Consider the following 20,474-nt stretch of genomic DNA (forward strand, 5'->3'; position numbering starts at 1 on the left):
CCTTTTTATCCTTTTGGTACTTACTCTTTCTCTCATTAGACTTTTTATTTTCTTCTGAATTTGAGCTATTATAGGAACACTGATTTTTATAATGTCCCATGTCTCCACACGAATAACATCTTATTCCCGATTTACTACCTTTCTTCCATGTCTTTTTATTTGATAACAAAGCAACTTCATGATTTTCCTTGTTGTATTTATCATCTTGAAGTAATTTAGCTTTTACAAAATCACTTGTAATCGATTAAATACAATTTTCAATTGCCATGACCATGGGATCATATTCTGGAGTAAGGCCACTTAACAAAATAACACCCAAAAACTCATCATCCACCGGATGTTGCATATCTCGTAACTTTTGAGCTAGTGACATTCCCTCATTTACATATGCCTCCATAGTTTTATATTCTTCTCACTTAATTCTTACTAACTGCCTGATCAAACTCAATCTCCTTGACAATCCCGTATCTTCATAAGCCTTTGATAAATTTTGCCAAGCTTCCTTCGCAGATCGAGCATTACAGACATGTGGATAAGTGCACGGTTGTACCATCAAACATATTTTGGCTAGAGCTTTCTGTTCTGACTTTTGTTTGACGTTTTCCTTAGTTGTGTCATCTTCAGGATAGTCTTCTATGCATCCCCAAAGACCTTCATGCATAAGCGCCATTTTCATCCCAAATTTCCAGTTGTTAAAGTTCTCCCTGCCGACTAATTTCTCGAATCCTAAGAATATACTCGAGTGTTCTGCCATTTTATACAAGTTTTCTGAACTTAACACTTCTCTGATGTATAACGTTGACTTTCGTACTAACTTATTTTTCTATCGATTTACACTAAAACGCACACACGCACTTCATAATCTGGACGCATAACCTGTGAGAATATTAGCAGAATGAGTTCGATGAAAGTTTTTAATCAGTCAACACGAAAATCAGTTTTAATACAAACTTACAATGACACATTTCTTGAATTAAATTTTTGACACTTATTCAAATTACTTATATATTAAGCTGGCGCTGTATGAATATCACACTTGATTATAATTATATTCCAACATATTCTATTACAATTTCAATTTTTTACGATGATCTTGTACCTTAGACCATATAGTACATGGACTGCTAATTGTAACTAAAATATGGTCAAGGACATCGCCTGGGTATGTGAGTTTCAGGGTAAACGAGTCTGTCCGAAGTTGTCCGATGAGACACGATTTGAGACTGTCAACCTATAAATTAACAAACGTCAATTAATGAATCGCCTAGATATCCCAAAAAAAGCAAACTTATTCTTATTTGTGGACGTATAGCAAATAATAAAGAGTATTTAAAGCTTCCCGTACTACGCGGTTACTATAAAGCTGTTCTTTAAGCGATCCTAGTGGTGTTTACACGACTTTAGTTTACCCTGAGATTCACATACCCACGACTACAGTGCCCTCTACCCGTGACCATCCATTTTGTATTGAAAGCATAGGGCGAATAGCAGTCCACGTACTATATGGTCTAAGTCTTGTACACTAATGGACCCCATAGCGATATGTCTCTACCGAAGTTTGACATTGTCTCCAGAGACTCATATATGGTGGTGGGGAGGATTTAATTATTACACTCCATATTTTTAGGAACTCCATGACTTTATCTAATAGATTAGTGATCAGTAATATTTTATTAGACCTGTCTTAAAGGATTTCCAAACTGTTAGATAATTTTATTGAATGACATCATAAACAGATGACCAGACTTGAAAATGGTTAATCTGTTACAGATAGCGTCTGTCGCAGCAATTAAATTCGAATCAAAAATGAATTACCTATACAAATGTACAATGATGTACCTACAGTGATTGAATCATTAAAAAAAAATGCTGCTGCTACTCGCACTACTCGCGCAAGTGAACGCGTTTGTAAGGGTAACTGCCTTTAAAATCACCACTAACTGGACTTTTTTTAAGCAAAATGCGTACGATGTTTTTCCAGAACGTATGGAAGTCGAATATTACGATCCCACCATTTTGAACGTTTCCTGCACTAACTACAAGTATAACCGAACAACGCGTACGTTTATTTTGACGGCAACGTTGAAATTTGATGCAACTGAAGGAGATCTCGTAAGAACTGACTTACCCTACGTGCTATACTAAGTAATTTTTAGGTTTTGATAACGGGTTACAAATGGCTGAGTAATCGTTATCGCCTGGACATCCTTCAATTCAACTTGACACTCAAAGATGCAATTCGCTTCAAGTACTTTGATATAGATCGCATGATGCAATCCTGTACGACACCTCGCATCGAATGGCCTGTCATTAAAGGGGTAAGATTCAATTAGACACGCCCACAAGTCTTGTAACCATCGATGTAGGTTAAACATACATTAAGGGATTGGGTGCCTGACAGTTCTAAGTTTCCTCCGGGCATGCCAGAGGGAAGGTGGAAAATAGGGATGCGAATTTTTTCGTTCAACGGGATACACATCATGTCTATTAACTGGTACTGTGCCCTGAAATACAAGCTTAAAATGGAATGGAAGTAATGCGATAACCACATAATATTCCTATTTACACTTTAAATACTAGTAGGATAGCAAGTTGTGGTGTTTTAATGTTAGTAATAGTAAAACACAAAGTTTGTATCTACAGTAAGTGCACACGCCACCCACATAACACCTTCACGCCTCCGTACGCGGTCATATAGTTTGATATTCGTGTGTGTAAATAAATAAAGTTAGTTTGCCCACCAGTGTAATATTTATGTACCCGTATCCAGCAACAGTGGCCCATAACGGGGGACTGTGTTTTTCAAGGCTCCGTCAATAACAAGAGCAAGATCAAGGATGCCCGAAGAAAACCCACCAAGTCACAATGGAAATACTCCTTCGAACTCTCACCGACCAGAAGACCACCACCGGCAAAATTTACCACCAGCTTCCACCGTACGAAGGACGCCCAAGCATTTATCGATCCGATTACCACGTAGCAAGCAATGTACGGACACAAACGAAAAAACTCGCAGTGTTGTTTGAAATGGACGCCGCGACATCGTGCCAAGGGGTGAAAAAGACCTTTTCCACCTGGTCGAAGCCATGACCCTACTCGAACTGGCGTTCGGACCTCAAAAGCCATCCGAACAAGACGAACATGAAAACACGACCCTCTTCATCTTTCAAAAACGTGCAATTCTCGCACACTGTTTTCTTCATTACAATGCTCAAACTCAATCTATCGTTGTAATTTTAACCACGCAATTTGCCGCTCCTTGGTTATCGGTTGTCGACCTTCGTATTTTTCTTTCGTTTGTGAGAGCTGTAACAGAGTGTATTTAGTTTGAAAAACAGCTGAGGCGTTGTTGAAAACGCATGGAATTTTAATTGCCGCCATCCATATTTTATTCATCTTTAGGAATTGATTTCATTTAATTGGGAGATTCCGGACGGATTCACCTTTTCTCCGATATAGAGAAGGTGTTTTTTCTTTTTCTTCGCAAGTGAGCCATTTGCATTTAATGTACTTGAAGTGTGTTACGTAACGAGATAAAAACCACTATAACGACTACTACGTTAATTTGTTCTTAAACTTATCTAATAGTGATTTGATCACAAAGATTGCTCGCCAAACTATGACGAGACCTTAAAACCTTTTATGGGGATTCGCCTTGTTTATTTGTGCCTCGCCCGCAAGCTCGTTCGGCTTAATAAACGGCTCGTCCATAAAGACTCAGTTTATGGACTTGGTATATAAATAGCTATAAAAGTGTATTTTATAAGATTTCAATCGAATATGACGTGACAATACGTTGGGTACGTTCCACTTAACGCCCGTAACGATCACGACCGCGACCGCGGTTTTGTCGTTCCACTAGCTTAGAGGCGTTGTGGGCGAAACCTTAAGTGGAACGCTTTTGAGTACGTTGTGACGTCACGTGTGAGTGAACAATTTTCCAACATGGACGCCGTTGAGGAGATCGTAATGCGTAAAGGATACAAAGTGGGGTGGATTATGAATTCAAAAGTCACATTAACTTAGTAAATATTTTTTTATTTTTCAGTACCAATTATTTTATTTTATTTTTTTTTTTGTGTTTTTGGCTTTGGCAGTACCAATAAGCCAGCCTAGTTTATAAGTAAGATTTCTATTACATTTCAAATTTCAATTTTATTTTGTTGTAGAAACTGGTATATGTATAAATATATCGAAATATTTTTGGATTCTAAAAGAAGAAACAATGTTGTAGGGAAAGTGACATTACATTTTTGTAGATTTGTGTAGAATTCATTTCTAAAAGTCGAGTGATTGCTACACTCCAACATAAGGTGTTGCATTGAACCTTCACTACCACACAAACATATTGGAGTGTCTGCTAATTTTATTTTATGTAGATGTGAAGGGAATCTGCCATGATTGGCTCTCAATCGACAAATGGTTGCAATAAAAGGCCTGCTGGAGATATTTTTATACCATGGTTGTAAGACGTAGATATGGACGATGGCGCAATACGTAATCGCACACAATTGCAACGTATGCAAGAATTAGAAAAATTGAGGTATTCGGGGCTCCGTTAACTTAGCACCACCATTTCAAATTTTTGACTAAAGACAGATTGCGCTAGAATCTCTATGGCTAGCGCCAGCTAGCGCCACTTTGAGTTCAGCTAGCGCTATTATAGATTTTTCAGAAAAGCCCTTGACTTTCGGGGGGTGCTATGTTAACGCCAGCACCACCATTTCGTCCGATCATTTCCAAAAGCAAGCGCTGTGTTCGTCAGACCTAGCGCCAGCTTGCGCCACAAATTTTAGAGCTAGCGCCACCCCCCAATAGTGAGGGGAGCAATTTTTCCTAGCACCACCATTTTGTCTTTTCATGTAAAATTTTGACGTTTTGTGTTCTGCTGACCTAGCGCCAGCTAGCGCCACTTTGAGTTCAGCTAGCGCCATTATAGATTTTGCAAAAAAGCCCTTGACTTTCGGGGGGTGCTATGTTAACGCTAGCACCACCATTGCGTCCGATCACTTCCAAAAGCAAGCGCTGTGTTCGTCAGACCTAGCGCCAGCTAGCGCCACAAATTTTAAAGCTAGCGCCACCCCCCAATAGTGCAGGGGGCAATTTTTCCTAGAACCACCATTTTGTTTTTTCGGGTAAAATTTTGACGTTTTGTGTTTTGCTGACCTAGCGCCAGCTAGCGCCACAAATTTTAGAGCTGTCATCACCCTCCAATAGTGTGGGGGGAGGGGGCACCACCATTTTGTCTTTTCGGGTAAAAATTTGATGTTTTCTGTTCTGTAGACCTAGCGCTCAAGTTAACCTAGCGCAATTATAAATTTTGCAAAAAGCCTTTAATTTTTGGGGGTGGTTTATTAGCCTCTAACACCACCATTGTGTTCGATGACTACCAAAAGCAAGCGCTGCGGTGTGTTCTTTAAACGTAGCGCAGAGCTGTCGCCCAATCCCCAACATTGTGGGGGTCCTTTTTTTTATAATACCACCGGTTTGTTTTTTCGTGTACAATTTTGCTATTTTGTGTTTTGCTGACATCTCCCAGATAGAGTCAAAATCTTAAGAGTAGGCGCCACACCCAAGTAGTCTGGGACAGTTTTTCCTAGCTTTATGACTTGGCACCACTGAAATATTTTGGATTAATTTTCTAGTAAAACGAGTGGTGTGGTAGCTGAATCTGCGGAAAGTATTAAAATAAGGAAATACAGTTCAATTATTATAGAACAGAACCATATTTTTATACCTTTCGCAGTAGAGACATTGGGACCTTGGTGTAGAGAAGCTCAAAAATTTTGTGGAATACCTGGGAAAACGCATTACCAATATTACTGGGGAACCCCGAGCTACCACTTACTTACGACAAATTTAAATATTGCCATACAACGTGCAGGTAACGTGGCCAGTCAGTGTAATGGGGACCACGATCCCCATGGAAGAAAATTATCATTTATTAACGAGCTCCTAGCGAGTTTATAATTTTGCGGTGTCTGTCCGTCTGTCCGTCCGTTAGCACGATATCTTGATAACGAATGGAGCGATTACGATAAAATTTTGTAGGTGGATTCTTTACGAGATTTTTTATCAAATTTGTAGATCGGAGTTCGTGAACTGGCAATGTAACCCAAAAAATAAGGAAGGCCCTTTTGACATCTCCGTGAGTTATGAACCGAATAGCATGAAATTCAATATGCGTATAGCTTTAGCCATATAAAACGCAATTCCAAAAATTGAGCCTAATCGATCAACATTGACAATGCTCTTTTCGCATTTCGACCATTTATAAACCGAATAGCAAACTTTTTTATTTATGAAGGATTTAAATGAAATTTGATACATAACCACTTGGAATAACAGCAAATATAACGCTAGTTTCAAAATTTGATTTTGCGCATGCGCAGTGCCAACTTTCTTATTTATGGAGGATTTAAATGAAATTTGACACATAGCCACTTTGAATAAAAGCAAATGTTGGAAAATTAATAGTTGTGACAAGTTTTTCTTAAATATTAAAAAAAACTATACTATTTAGCGCGAAATAAAATAAATAATCTACAGTAAATTGCGAACAAAAATGGCCTCATATATAATCTTGCTAAATTGATCCATTCCAGAGTTACGGAGGGTGTAACAGTAGAAATTTTTCATCTTTTTTTTTAGATTCTTTTGGAAAAAATATGAGATTATCACTAAGGAAACTATTTTTTTTTGTTAAAACCGGTTAAAACAAATTGCGCTTTAGTGACCAGTGGTATGTTACTGATAAGTCCTTGAAGGAACCATAACCTTACCACCTTCTCAAGGGGGGCCATTTTTTCAAGAGACTTCCACTATTAGGGACAGTAATTCCTGGGGAGTTGCAGGATGTGTTGTTATTGCTCTCAGGTGTTCGACAATCTTGCATTCCCACTTCATCGGGTTCTTCTTCTCATGCAGCCACTGCTGCACCTGATGGTAAGTTCTAAATGAATGTTCTACCTGGTAGCTGCTGAAGTGGGGAGAAGCGCAGCCAACTTGAACAGTGAATGTATAGGATGCTTTGAAATAGCTTGCAAGTAACACTGGTAACGAAAACAAGCCAGATCTTCAGTGTTCTTTACTTCAAACATGATTTCATTTTTCCAGAAAATCGAAAAAATACGAAAAATGCCTACTTTTACACCCTCCGTAACTCTGGAATCGTTGACTTGAGCAAGATTATACACAGACCATTTTTATTCACAATTTAATGTAGATTAGTTTGGATATGGTACTTTTCTCGCCAAACCCCATAGTTTTCTAAATATTTAAGAAAAACACCAAAAACTACTAATTTACCAACTGGTGTAACTTTTTACCAAACAATATGTGGACTGTATAGAACAATTTGCAGTTAATGGGAAACTTTTACTTTTGATGTTTAGGTTAAGCCGTTTTGTCGACTAATTGCACCGTACTATATTATGAATTTTTAATTTTAAAATTTCCATATTAGGTACTGTTTCTTGTGAAATTTTTTTGTTTTGTGCTCTACTTACTAAACAATTCTTTTTGTAAGTCACAGTATTAATTTCACTACCACAGTATTGCGAGCTAAATCGTTTAGAACACAGCGCAGTGCAAAATTTGACAATTTCAACGAACGTACCTACTCATAACCTATATAAAGTCGTTAAATCAATCAGCATATTTGTTAATTCTGCTAAAAAACAAAGAAGCAGTTCTTATATACTTATGTGTAATTTCCGTAGCTAACTAATTTTTATGGTGCAAATAAGGCATATGTATTTTATATGATTAATACACTCCATTAATATACGACCAATCAGCTAGGTGATTGTTTCAAATTCTAACCAATCAGATGATTTTTTACCTGATTAAATGCTAGGTAGCTTTTTACAGCGATAAAAATGCGTGTAGGAATACGTAAATAATAAGGATAATTTTATTTTTAATTCACTCAAATTTTGTTGCCTCCTGGAAAAACCTCTCGATCAAAAGGATAATATTAATAAAATCGCTCCAGCTAAAACTGTCGTGATTTTATCACACTTTTGATTTCGAGTTTTTTCCGTTGCAACAAAACTTTCGTGTAAAAATAAAATTATGCGATTAAAAATCAAGCTCTCGTGTATTTACTCTCGACAAATTATATACCTATGTACGTCACGTCGACTACTATCTAAAGGTGTTTTTTTAACAATACAGATTTACCAACATTCACACAATTGACGCGCCTGTAAACCCTTGATGTGACAAATAATTTACAACTTTTGCGCATTCATAAAGGATTTAAGTAAGTTTGTACCTTACCTGCATACCTCACCGTCAGTTTAATTCGAAATGAAGGGTTACAATCTTGCTACTTTATATACAAATTTGAGTATTTTTATTGGAACTTTTTACTTTAAACAGAACGATCAATCCCAAAAGTAAAGGATTTCAAATTGAAATAATTTGATTATTAGGGACAGGGACAGATTTGCACATTCGGGTTTAAAAAAGGTAAAGAGTTTGACCATCCCAGATGCGGTGTCTGTCCGTTAGCACAATAGTTCGATAACGAATGGACCGATTACGATGAAATGTTGTAGTTGGATTCTTTATCAAATTTGTAGATCGAAGTTCGTGAATTGGTAATGTATTCCAAAAAATAATTAAGGCCCTTTTGACATCTGCGTGAGTTTTGAACCGAATTGCATAAAATTCAATATTCGAATAGCTTAAGCTATATAACACGCAATTCCAAAAATTGAGCCTAATCTATCAACATTTACAGTGCCCTTTTCGCATCGACGTGTAAATAAATATAGAAAACGAGCTCCTGGGTAAGGCTACAGCATGTGCAAAACCAAATTTTGAACTTGGTGTTAGTTTTGCTTTTATTTAAAGTGTATATGTATGAAATTTCATTTAATTGCTTCCATAAATAAGAAAATTGGCACCACACATCATGCACAAAACCAGATTTTGAAACTGGCGTTAAATTTGTTTTTATTCCAAGTGGCTATGTATCAAATTTCTTTTAAATGCTTCCATAAATAAGAAAGTTTTCAATCCGGTTTGTAAATGGTCGAGATGCGAAAAGAGCACTGTGAATGTTGATCGATTAGGCTCAACTTTTGAAATTGCGTTTTATATGGCTAAAGCTATACACATATTGAATTTCATACAATTCGGTCCATAACTCACAGAGATGTCAAAAGTGCCTACTTTATTTTTTGGTCTACATTGCCAATTCACGAAAACCGATCTACAAATTTGATAAAGAATCCATCTACAGAATTTCATCGTAAACGGTCAATTCGTTATCGTTATCAAGATATCCTGCTAACGGACAGACGGACAGACACCGCAAAATTATAAACTCGCTAGGATTTATACCTAATTGCGCTAGGTTAACTTGAGCGCTAGGTCTACAAGAACAGAAAACATCAAATTTTTACCCGAAAAGACAAAATGGCGGTGCCCCCTCCCCCCACACTATTGGAAGGTGATGGCAGCTCTAAAATTTGTGGCGCTAGCTGGCGCTAGGTCAGCAGAACGAAAAACGTCCAAATTTTACCCGAAAAAACAAAATGGTGGTGCTAGGAAAAAATGCCCCCCGCACTATTGGGGGGTGGCGCTAGCTCTAAAATTTGTGGCGCTAGCTGGCGCTAGCTCTGACGAACACAGCGCTTGCTTTTGGAAATGATCGGACGCAATGGTGGTGCTAGCGTTAATATAGCACCCCCCGAAAGTCAAAGGCTTTTTTGTAAAATCTATAATGGCGCTAGCTGAACTCAAAGTGGCGCTAGCTGGCGCTAGGTCAGCAGAACACAAAACGTCAAAATTTTACATGAAAAGACAAAATGGTGGTGCTAGGAAAAATTGCTCCCCTCACTATTGGGGGGTGGCGCTAGCTCTAAAATTTGTGGCGCTAGCTGGCGCTAGGTCTGACGAACACAGCGCTTGCTTTTGGAAATGATCGGACGCAATGGTGGTGCTAGCGTTAACATAGCACCCCCCGAAAATCAAGGGCTTTTCTGCAAAATCTATAATGGCGCTAGCTGAACTCAAAGTGGCGCTAGCTGGCGCTAGCCATAGAGATTCTAGCGCAATCTGTCTTTAGTCCAAAATCTGAAATGGTGGTGCTAAGTTAACGGAGCCGGTATTCGGATAAGGATTCTGGCCCGTATCAGGTATATATAGAAAATAAGGACAACACAAAAAACACACATCCAATGGCAATAGGTAAGTTAATTCATTTACATCATAAAGATTTGGATGATCAGGTGGTCGAAATTAATTCCATCGGTAGAAATAAAATTAGAGTAACCTTCAAATATTTCTATTCTGCAAATAAATTGCTCGATTCTGGTATACTAAATGATAATAACTTTATCGCATATATTCCTCATTTTCTATTATATAGAAAAGCGGTAATAAGGAATGTCGATACAAATTTAGATGAAGAGTACTTAAAAGATGTTATGGAATTTCCAGATAACTGGTCGTATGAAATAAATAATATAAAGCGTATGACCAGACCCAAAGATAAAGATAAGACTGTTTTTGTCCCAACGCAGTCCTTAATTGTCACTTTTCGGGGCCAACTGTTACCTTGTTATGTTTATATACATAAAGTAGTATGCCCGGTTGTTCCATATGTACAAAAAGTGGTAATTTGTTATCGTTGCCAACGGTTTGGGCACATTGGTCGTAATTGTAAAAGCGTTGTGAGATGTAGCAAATGTACTCAAGAGGGTCATGAGGTAAAAGATTGCACAGACGAAATTTCAGTATGCCTTCACTGCGGAGGTAATCATTTAGCGACAGAGCTTAGTAAATGTGATGAGTTTAGTGCGCAAAAACAGATTAAGGAAGTTATGGCGCACAAAAATGTATCATACAAGGACGCATCAAGAATTGTGAGAGACAATAATTATTCTACGGTTTTAAAATCTAGCTCAAACCAGGATACCATTAGAACGAAACCGCAAGATAGAATCATAGATAATAGAAAGTTTATATTAAATCAACATAATTTCCCTTCCCTTTCACAATCAGGTACTAAAAAACGGAAAACAATATCACCTTTGCCATCATGGAAAGAAGAACATAAAGAAATTCTGAATCAGTTTAGTTTCAATCCCCAACAACTACCCGTACCAAAAAATCCTTACCCACCTAGGTACCATAACATAAACAAAGAAAATACTAACGAACCAAACAATTTTAATGTTTTGATGGGCATAATTTACAAATTTTTTGAAGAAAATAAAAGCGATCAGAATAGTATTAGTCAAGATGATTTAGAGAAACTACTATTAACAATTAAATCTAAATTCAATACAAATTCAACATGAAATTTATGCAGTGGAATGCTAGGTCAGCAATTGCAAACAGAGATCAACTAGAACATTATTTAAACAATCAGAGTATTGATGTAGCTTTTATTTGTGAAACCTGGTTTAAACCAGGAAAATATGTTAACTTCCCTAGGTATAATACTGTACGTAAGGATAGGGACGATGGTTATGGTGGGGTAGCGATTATTGTCAAGGCGAACATTAAATATCAAGAGTATCCTATTGTTAGTCCAATCCGTGACACCGAAATCGTCTCAGTGAATATCCATTTAAATAAAACCATCACTAACCTCATCTCAATCTATTGTAAACCGCAAATGGTATTATCATCCGATGACTGGTCAGAAATATTTTCAATTCTTCCCAGACCATTTATAATGGCCGGGGACGTAAATGCTCATCATTCTGCTTGGGGTTGTGATAGGATTGATAACAAAGGTAATTATTTGCTAGATGCCATTCATGAAAGTAACTTAGTTATATTAAATGATGGGTCAGCTACCCTTATTATACCACCCAACAGTCCTAAGGTTGCGGTAGATATTACTGTCTGTACTCCAGAAATTTGGGATTTATTTAATTGGTCTGTTACAAATGAACCATTAGGATCTGACCATTTGGTTATCAATTTTGAAACTAATGTAGAGCCTCCCAAAGCAATATATTTTACTCATAAGATCTGGAATGTTAAGAAAGCTAACTGGAGCAAATACCAAGAGCACCTTAATACTCGTAACAATGAATGTACGGACTTCAATTCTTTTATCAATTTAATAGTATCGGCAAGCAATACTGCAATACCGAGAGTTAAAAGCAATACCACCAAAAAATCTAATAAGACTTGGTGGAACAATGAATGTCAGTTAGCGGTTCTCGAAAGGAAAACTAAGTTAATGAACTATAAAGCAAATCCAAATTTAAACAATTATCTGCTACTCAAGCAGTCAGATGCTAAAACTAAACGCATCATTAAGCAAACTAAAAGTGCCAATTGGAGACGATATGTTCAAAATTTAAATAAAAGTGTTCCAATCTCAAATGTATGGAAAGAAATAGGCAAATTAAAAAATAGAAGGGAGTGCAATTACACAAGAATGAATAAAGAACCTTGGGTTCAGGATTTTTTAATGTTACTTACTCCCACTTTTGTCAATAATAAAATCGATTATAACATTGATCCAGATAGCAACCACTTCCTACTTAAACCGTTCACAAGGAAAGAAATGGAAAATGCAATGAACTCATTAAATTTATATTCCAATCCTGGGTTAGACAGCATTCATTACATCGAAATTCTTCAGTTGCCAGAAATAATGCAATCAAACTTACTGAAATACTTTAACACCTTTTGGTTAGATGGAAGGTATCCTGATATGTTTAAAAATTATATTGTTCAGCCAATCTTAAAAGGCAATAAAGCTACAGGGAAAGTTGATTCCTATCGCCCTATATCACTAGCATCATGCATTCTGAAACTTTTTGAAAAACTAATTAAGAGGCGTTTAGAGTGGTATGCAGAACTTAGAAAGTTACTACCCGATTCTCAAAATGGCTTTAGGCGTGGTAGGGCCACAACCGATAGCATTGCTCAATTGGTTATTGATATAATGATAGCTTTTTCAAAAGGGAATTCGGTTTCAGCTCTATTTTTAGATGTAAGCAAAGCGTATGATGGTATCCAACTCCCATTATTAAAGAATAAACTAAGGAATTTTGGACTCCAGGACAAATTCATCAGAAATATCATCAACCTATACAGGGTGTTTTTTTGGGAGCTTTAGTTAAAAGTTTCTGGGAAAGTAAAATAGGTAGGTTTTTGAAAATTTGTACTTAGGAGTTACTCTGAAGGCCGAATCGATGTAAAAAATATTTTCAAAATGGCCGCACTTCTGGAAACACCGGAAGTAGATAGTAACTTCGTTATTTTAAATGGCAACCCCTATTTTTTATTGCATTTTTGGATTCTATGTGAAATTTCAGTTCTTTTGATACCCATATGTCGATATCTACCATTTATGGTTTTTAAGTTATTTTGACTTTAAGAAAAAAAATGGCGGATGCAGATGGTACCTTGATAATTAATTACTTGAAAACGGTTGTAGTCATGGCAACCTATTTTTATCAGTGAATAGAGAATGAATAGGGCTTTCTTTTAGTGCACTTAAAACAAAGTTAAGTTGCGTACAACCGCACCTATGGAGATCCAAATTTAAGAAACTTTAAAGTCTAAAAACTCAGTTTTTTTAAATGGAATGACCATGTTCTTAATATTGCATGAGATAGAGAATCGAAATTGGCATATTTTGACTATACATGTTCCTATAGCTATCTTTAACCGTTTCTGATTTATTCCCATTCCATTGAATTGATCTCGGAATTGATGCCATTTTTTTCGCATTTTCTTTTTAGTAGTTGGCCATGATTTTATAACAATCGAATTTTAAACAAATCAAGGAATGGATTCTTTAATACCATTGATTCTAGTTCTAGTATAAATAATTCATTAATAAATAACTCATTTATTAAGGATATAGGACGGAAAATTTTTGAAAAATCTAAACAGAGTCGTTCAACTGAATTTCTTAAACAAGTTTGGAAATTAAGAGAGGTAATGTGATATCTGTTCTAGCAACAATTCCATACCAAAAATGTTTCAACGAAGTTTTTTATATTTTGCATTGAATTTAATATGTTAATCTTGCATTTGCAATTCAATTCATTTTCTTAAATATTCTCTAGTGAGCTTTGTATCACTTGTGCTTCAACGGTTTGTAGTGCATTAGGGGTACAAAATTTCCAAAATTCATACAATTTCGTTCCAGTTTTTGAGTGAATGTACGGAAAGCACGCGCCGCCATTCTGCCCATTTCACCATAAATAACAATTAAATTCCAAAATAGGTGAAACCACTGCGAGTCATTTTTCGATTTTTGAAAAACTTATGTTAACCTATAACAGTGGGTGATGGATTAGTGTCACTAGATTTGTTTAAAATTTATTGTTATAGAATCATGGCCGACTACTAAAACGAAAATTCGCAAAAAATAGTGTCAATTCAATAAAATGGGAATAAGTCAGAAACTGTTAAAGATAGCTATAGGAACATGTAATATCAAAATATGCCAATTTCGATTTTCTATCTCATGCAATAGTAAGAACAGGATCATTCCATTAAAAAAAAACTGAGTTTATAGACTTTGAAGTTTCATAAGTTTGGACCTCCATAGGGGTGGTCGTCGCAACTTAACCTTTTTTTAAGTGCACTAAAAGAAAGCCCTATTCATTCTCTATGCACTGATAAAAATAGGTTGCCATGACTACAACCGTTTTCAACTAATCAATTATCAAGGTACCATCTGCATCCGCCATTTTTTTTCTTAAAGTCAAACTAACTTAACAACCACGTAGAATCCAAAAATCCAATAAAAAATAGGGGTTGCCATTTAAAATAACGAAGTTACTATCTACTTCCGGTGTTTCCGGAAGTGCCGGAAGTGCGGCCATTTTAAAAATATTTTACATCGATTCGGCCTTCAGAGTAACTCCTAAGTACAAATTTTCAAAAACCTACCTATTTTACTTTCCCAGAAACTTTTAACTAAAGCTCCCAAAAAAACACCCTGTATATTGACAGAAATGTGTATGTAAAAACAAACGAAGGTCTAATTGGGCCCCGAAAAACATCATTGGGTTTACCACAAGGGAGTATCTTATCACCTCTTCTTTATATTTTTTGTACGTAGCTGACCTCGAACAAATATTTAGCCCAATTATAAAGATTTTACAATACGCAGATGATATTTGCGTATATACAGAAGATAAAAAGCACCTGAATACCTAAGTATAAACATCTTGATGTTGCATTCACCCAGTTTTCTGAATGGGCGTTTAGAAACAATATAAATATATCCCAAACAAAATCTGGGATATGCACATTTACCAGGAAAAGAACTCAGTTACCTTCAGAAATTATATTAGGCAATATTAAATTTCCTCTTAGGGATCATATCTGTTTTCTAGGGGTTTGGCTTGACAAAAAGTTGAATTGGAAGTGCCAAATTAATCATCTTTTGAGCAAAACAGAAAATGTACTAAACGTGTTACAAGCAATTTCACGTAACAAGTGGGGTTCATCGCCAGACATTGCAGTGATGGTTTATAAATCTTACATACAATCTATTCTTGACTACGCCGCTACGTTCTACGGCGCGGCCAATAACTGTCATCTAAAAAAATTGGAAGTGTTACAAAATAAATGTATACGTGTTTGTTTGGGACTTTTTATAAGTACACCAATTGATATTCTGTATGCCGAAAGCGGTATTATGCAGCTTAGTAGGCGGAGGGAACTATTAAGCAATAGTTTGGTGTTACGCTTGTATGAAAGAAGATCACCTATATACAATAGATTGCACGAACTCTTTATTCTACATTTAACAAGTTCATATTGGAAAAATAAAGCTACTCCCACAATAGTACAAAGTTATTGTGATACTATAGAATACAGGAAAGTAGTTGAGTCATCTGAAAGAAATAGCGGTTACCCTTACCAGTTTGATATATATAATCTAACCGTAGATACTTTCGCTTTCCCAGACTATAGCAGGCTGCCACTACCATTTAGACAATACGCTTTCCTAGCTGATGTTAAGATGCAGTACCCAAATTTCCATTTAATTTTTACAGATGGATCAAAGAATGATGACAATGTTGGATACGCAGTATATCATAGTGACTACAAGCTTAGATTTAGTTCAAAACTCTCTAAATACACTTCCATTTATTCGGCAGAATTGATTGCAATAGTAGAAGCGTTAAAATACGTCCTCAGCTTAAGGTACAATCGACTTATAATACTTACTGACAGTTTAAGCGCTATTAAGAAATTGAAAAATTTTGATTTCTACCGAAATAATAACCACCTCCTTAAGAATATTTTTGAACTTTATTTCCAAGCGCGCAAGCAAGAAAAAAATGTTATCATAGCTTGGATAAAAGCGCATGCAGGAATTGAAGGTAACGAAATTGCTTACCTTCGTGCTAAAGAGGCAGCAAACAGTAGAGATATTAGTCTTAGCTATCATATTCCTAAAAGAGATGTCATGGTGTGTATTAAAGCACACATATTAGAGGTATGGAATGCACAGTACAGGATGGGAACAAAAGGGCAATACTACAAACAATTAGAACCAGTACCAATTATTGACACATACTTCTTCGCTTTACACAAGATATTGCTTCTTGTTAATAAAATATTGAAGACGACTTTTGAATTTCTATCATAAATGTTGCCGCCATACTTAATACGATGATAATGAACACCTCCCCAGAATTTCTTGTGGGAATGCTGCTTCGAAAACAATTTCCTTCTTCATTCAAAACTAACGTGCATTCTCATTTTCATCAATCGTTGCATTACCATTTATACGAGTCTCATTCGCATTCCCTGGTAAAGCACTTTGCAGCAAACTAGTTGCAAATCTAAGATCTACAATAAAGAAAATTGTGTTAAAGCAGAATTTTCCTTAACAAATAATTTTTAACATTCAGGAATCAGCATAATATACTTACCAGTTTGTGGATGTAGAACATCCATAGTGTAATGTCCACCACAAGGTTACGTTCTGAAACACGTAATTATATTTTCTCCATAACGAAAACGAAAAATTTGTAACGCATGCGTGTTCGAACAATCAGTGTCTGACAGTTAAATGTCTCTAGAAATGTCTCCTGTCAAGAATGTAAGGTTATAAAAATAGAACGCTCACGCTAACCCAGGCACGATAGGCGAGCGCCGTGGGCTCGTTGCGGTCGTTAGTAATGACGTCATATCTGACGTCGCGATTGCGACCATGACGACAGCAATTTCGATAAATTCATTAATTATCTTTTCTACATGGTTTAAAGGCTTCACAATTTACATGTCATACTTCACCATCAAAGCCAGGGGATTATCAATTGCTTACAATTTTGCAGTAATAAGTCACTTTTATGTAATTATTTTATAATCTTACAATTAAATAAATACAAATTACTTAATTTGCAAATTAACAAGAATCTTCTGTGTCACTGTCTTCCCCTAAATTTATTATAATTGGCAGTATATCTTGCATATCTAACAATTTTTCTCTTTCATACCATTTCATTATTTCACCTTCAGTGTGTTTGATTGAATTTTTCCACATATCTGGTGTCACGACATTAACTGCTTCTTGCCACATATTTAAACAATCAGCCTCTGTTCTCCCATCTCTAGCAATATGTTTATTATAATAAGTTTTTGTTATACCCCATATTAACTCTATACGGTTAAAAATACAATGGTAGGGTGGAAGGCGCAACACTTTATGACCATATTGTTCCGCTAATTGGTCAACAAAATATGTTTTTTCTGGTTTAATTCTGGAAACTAATGACAGACGGTTCACTTAAATTTGGAAGCAATTGATTTTAAAACCAATGTAAGAAATTCGTCTGGTTCATTTCTCCGTGATAATCACCACTTGAAGTTTTATTTTTTTTTATAGGCTATTCGGGATCAAAGCCCATAAGCCACGTGGGGGTATACAAGAGTGTACTAAGGAATCACAGGGCCACACGCTTCACGATTCGGGGCCTATCGAATCGACTTTGAAATCACACAAACGATTAATCAGCTATCGGAAAATGGGTTGTATCGCACAAAGGAAAGGGGGAAAAACGGACTTGAAGTTTTTGATGCAAATATTAAATTTGCACCAGGTATGAATCCTTTCTCATTTCCAGCATGCACAATTATTTGTCTGTAACATATTTTTTGCTATAATTATTGTTACCACTATTAATAATAAACCAACCGCTTTCCATCAGTTTTGATAGTTTTCAACAAATTGGCACAAATCTTTTTCCTTGAAATCTTTGTACTGGCGCAGAAAACAAATTCTTTTACTTGCCACAAGGGGTAGTTCCATTAGACCTCGCCTGGGCTCTTTTTTTCATTTAAATTCAATTTCTTTTAGCACTGTTCTAGGAGATGACAGGCTCGCCTGACGGCTCGCCAGTCAACTTCTCCTATCGCCAGTAAAAACTCACTTACTTGGCTAATAATGTAAAATACTATTATCTGTCTTCTACAAACTCCCACCAATTTTATACTATAAAATTATATTGTACTATAATAGTTATTTATGCATCAAGGGCATTAAGGCGACATTTATGCCAAGGGCGACAGGGCCCCAGGACCTCCGACCCAAGGGATTATGAGTCGCCCGAGGGTTAGATATCGAGTAATGCCTGAAGTGCATACAAAATGATATTTTTTATCGTTCCAAATCATGCATTTCCAATAGAGACAAGTAATGACTATTGTTTGCCCAACATTAAAGTGCTTCTTACGAATCAAGTAGCATCTTTTTTTATTTCTTAATATACAGAGTGACCCAACGAGAAGTATACAGAGGGCTTTTAGGGTGTTAAATTTAGAAATTTAGAAAAATCCTCGAGCACGTAGATTTTGTATTCGAGGGGGACAACTTTTGGAATACAAATTACGAATCCAAGTCTTCGCCCCTCTACGTAGGGAGCTTAATCCCTAAAATTTTAAATGGAATCCTATGGCAAATGGCACATTATTTGAAAGCCAATTTAATCCTGATTACTAATTTGCTTTGCTTTTTAAATTCTATTGATTCGTTTCAGAGAAATCATCATCAACTTTACAAAGAAAGTTCCTGCAAAATGAAAAATGTGTCCGATAGGTATTTTCGCACAATTAGGACGTTGTGCGCGGGTGCGGAAGTAATGACAACCTGGTTATCTTTAAAGCATCATAATAGCTCTTTAATTGCGCAATTTTTCCCTAATTTGACCATCGTCACATCTTGGATAGTTTCGGATGTGTATATCTTGGACACAGTGTATATTGCAAAGGGGTCCGAAAAGGCGCAAACATGTCTGGTTACGGCGCATTTGAGCGCATGGTGAAAGGTACAAGGTAGTGCAAAAAAACATGTTAAAAACGTAACTTTTGAAAACGTGAAGTTAACCCCTACAACCTTTTTGAAAATGTATCATGACTAACAGTGACTGCGCTAGCTCTAATTCAATTGGTGCAATTGAGCGTATAAGCAAATGGCATAGATTCATTTAAATATCTTAACAAATACAAAAATTGGATTGCGCATGCCCCCCCCCCCGCTTTTTGAAAATATGTCATGGCTTAAGCGTAATGGAGTTGGAGCTGAACGGTTAGCGGTGTGTGTTCTGCACAAGGCATAGTTATAGCTCCCTGCCTTTTCCTCAGCGTCCGCGTTATACACGCTATTAACTATCTCCCTTGTTTCATGTTAAGGTTTTTATCTGTTACAGAATAAGGCAGAAAAGCGCCTTTTTAATTAATACGGCCATTACGACCAGAGTTCCAAGGTGACGACTCTTTGATATAACGTTTTATTACATTACATATTGGTTTTCGATATAATCGAATTGTAATTACTATATTTGTTTGAATTGTCATTTATTAATTTTAGCTCCGCGGAAATCTGTTTTGAAATTGATAATTTTTCCGACCACGAGTTGATCCCCTAAAAATTGAGTTGAATTTAAACGTTTACATTTCAGATCTAGTGTACTATTTGCAATAATTTAAGATCGTTTATTAAATTGCTCTCGATTGCTTACGTTCTACATTGCCAATTATTTTTCTTTCTTAGTAAACCAGTTTTTCTAATAAGAACAATGTCGATGTTGACGGTTTCGCAGCAATGAATTAATTGTTTTAACAAATAAAGTTGTGCAACAAAAACGTTAATAAAGACTTGTTCGAGGGTTTCTAATCGCTTGATATGGTGAAAGGAATTGCTATCCCTTTAACTTGTAAAGAAAGCGCTCGGGTGGGTACTTAAGCATACCGTTTACAGGGGAAAGATGTAATGTGCCCCTTAGTAAATTATTAAACTAATTAGTAGACTAATTGCCTCGAAATAGGGGCGCAAATTTCTTCCTTAAAGGCGTGGTCCTAAGACGGACCTAATTACATTTAACCTTGTCGAAATTATGCATTCTAAAAGAAAATCAAAGATGACGCTCTTCGTTGATAAACCAAACCTCCTTAAATAAGAGGGCTGATTATAGATAAATGCAACAATCGTTGATGGAAATTACAATATGTCAAAT

At 36.2% G+C, this 20,474-nt stretch overlaps 1 protein-coding gene across 1 annotated transcript; it reads left to right on the forward strand.

Annotated features, from left to right (window-relative positions):
* The first annotated feature begins 1,774 nt into the window (after positions 1-1,774).
* LOC116180379 lies at positions 1,775-2,754 on the forward strand. The gene is made up of 4 exons (XM_031500346.1): positions 1,775-1,908; positions 1,957-2,112; positions 2,157-2,318; positions 2,367-2,754. Exons 1-4 carry the CDS (start codon positions 1,867-1,869, stop codon positions 2,535-2,537), a joined length of 531 nt encoding a protein of 176 aa, XP_031356206.1. The 5' UTR covers positions 1,775-1,866; the 3' UTR covers positions 2,538-2,754.
* Positions 2,755-20,474: the final 17,720 nt, after the last annotated feature.

The sequence above is a fragment of the Photinus pyralis genome, unplaced genomic scaffold (assembly GCF_008802855.1).
Source record: "Photinus pyralis isolate 1611_PpyrPB1 unplaced genomic scaffold, Ppyr1.3 Ppyr1.4_LG9, whole genome shotgun sequence".
Taxonomy (NCBI): domain Eukaryota; kingdom Metazoa; phylum Arthropoda; class Insecta; order Coleoptera; family Lampyridae; genus Photinus; species Photinus pyralis.

Coding starts and splice junctions, on each gene's coding strand:
- LOC116180379 (XM_031500346.1), top strand. CDS start 1,867: ATGCTGCTGCTACTCGCACTACTCGCGCAAGTGAACGCGTTT. Junction 1,909..1,956: donor TCGCGCAAGTGAACGCGTTT/GTAAGGGTAACT, acceptor ACTTTTTTTAAG/CAAAATGCGTACGATGTTTT. Junction 2,113..2,156: donor ATGCAACTGAAGGAGATCTC/GTAAGAACTGAC, acceptor AGTAATTTTTAG/GTTTTGATAACGGGTTACAA.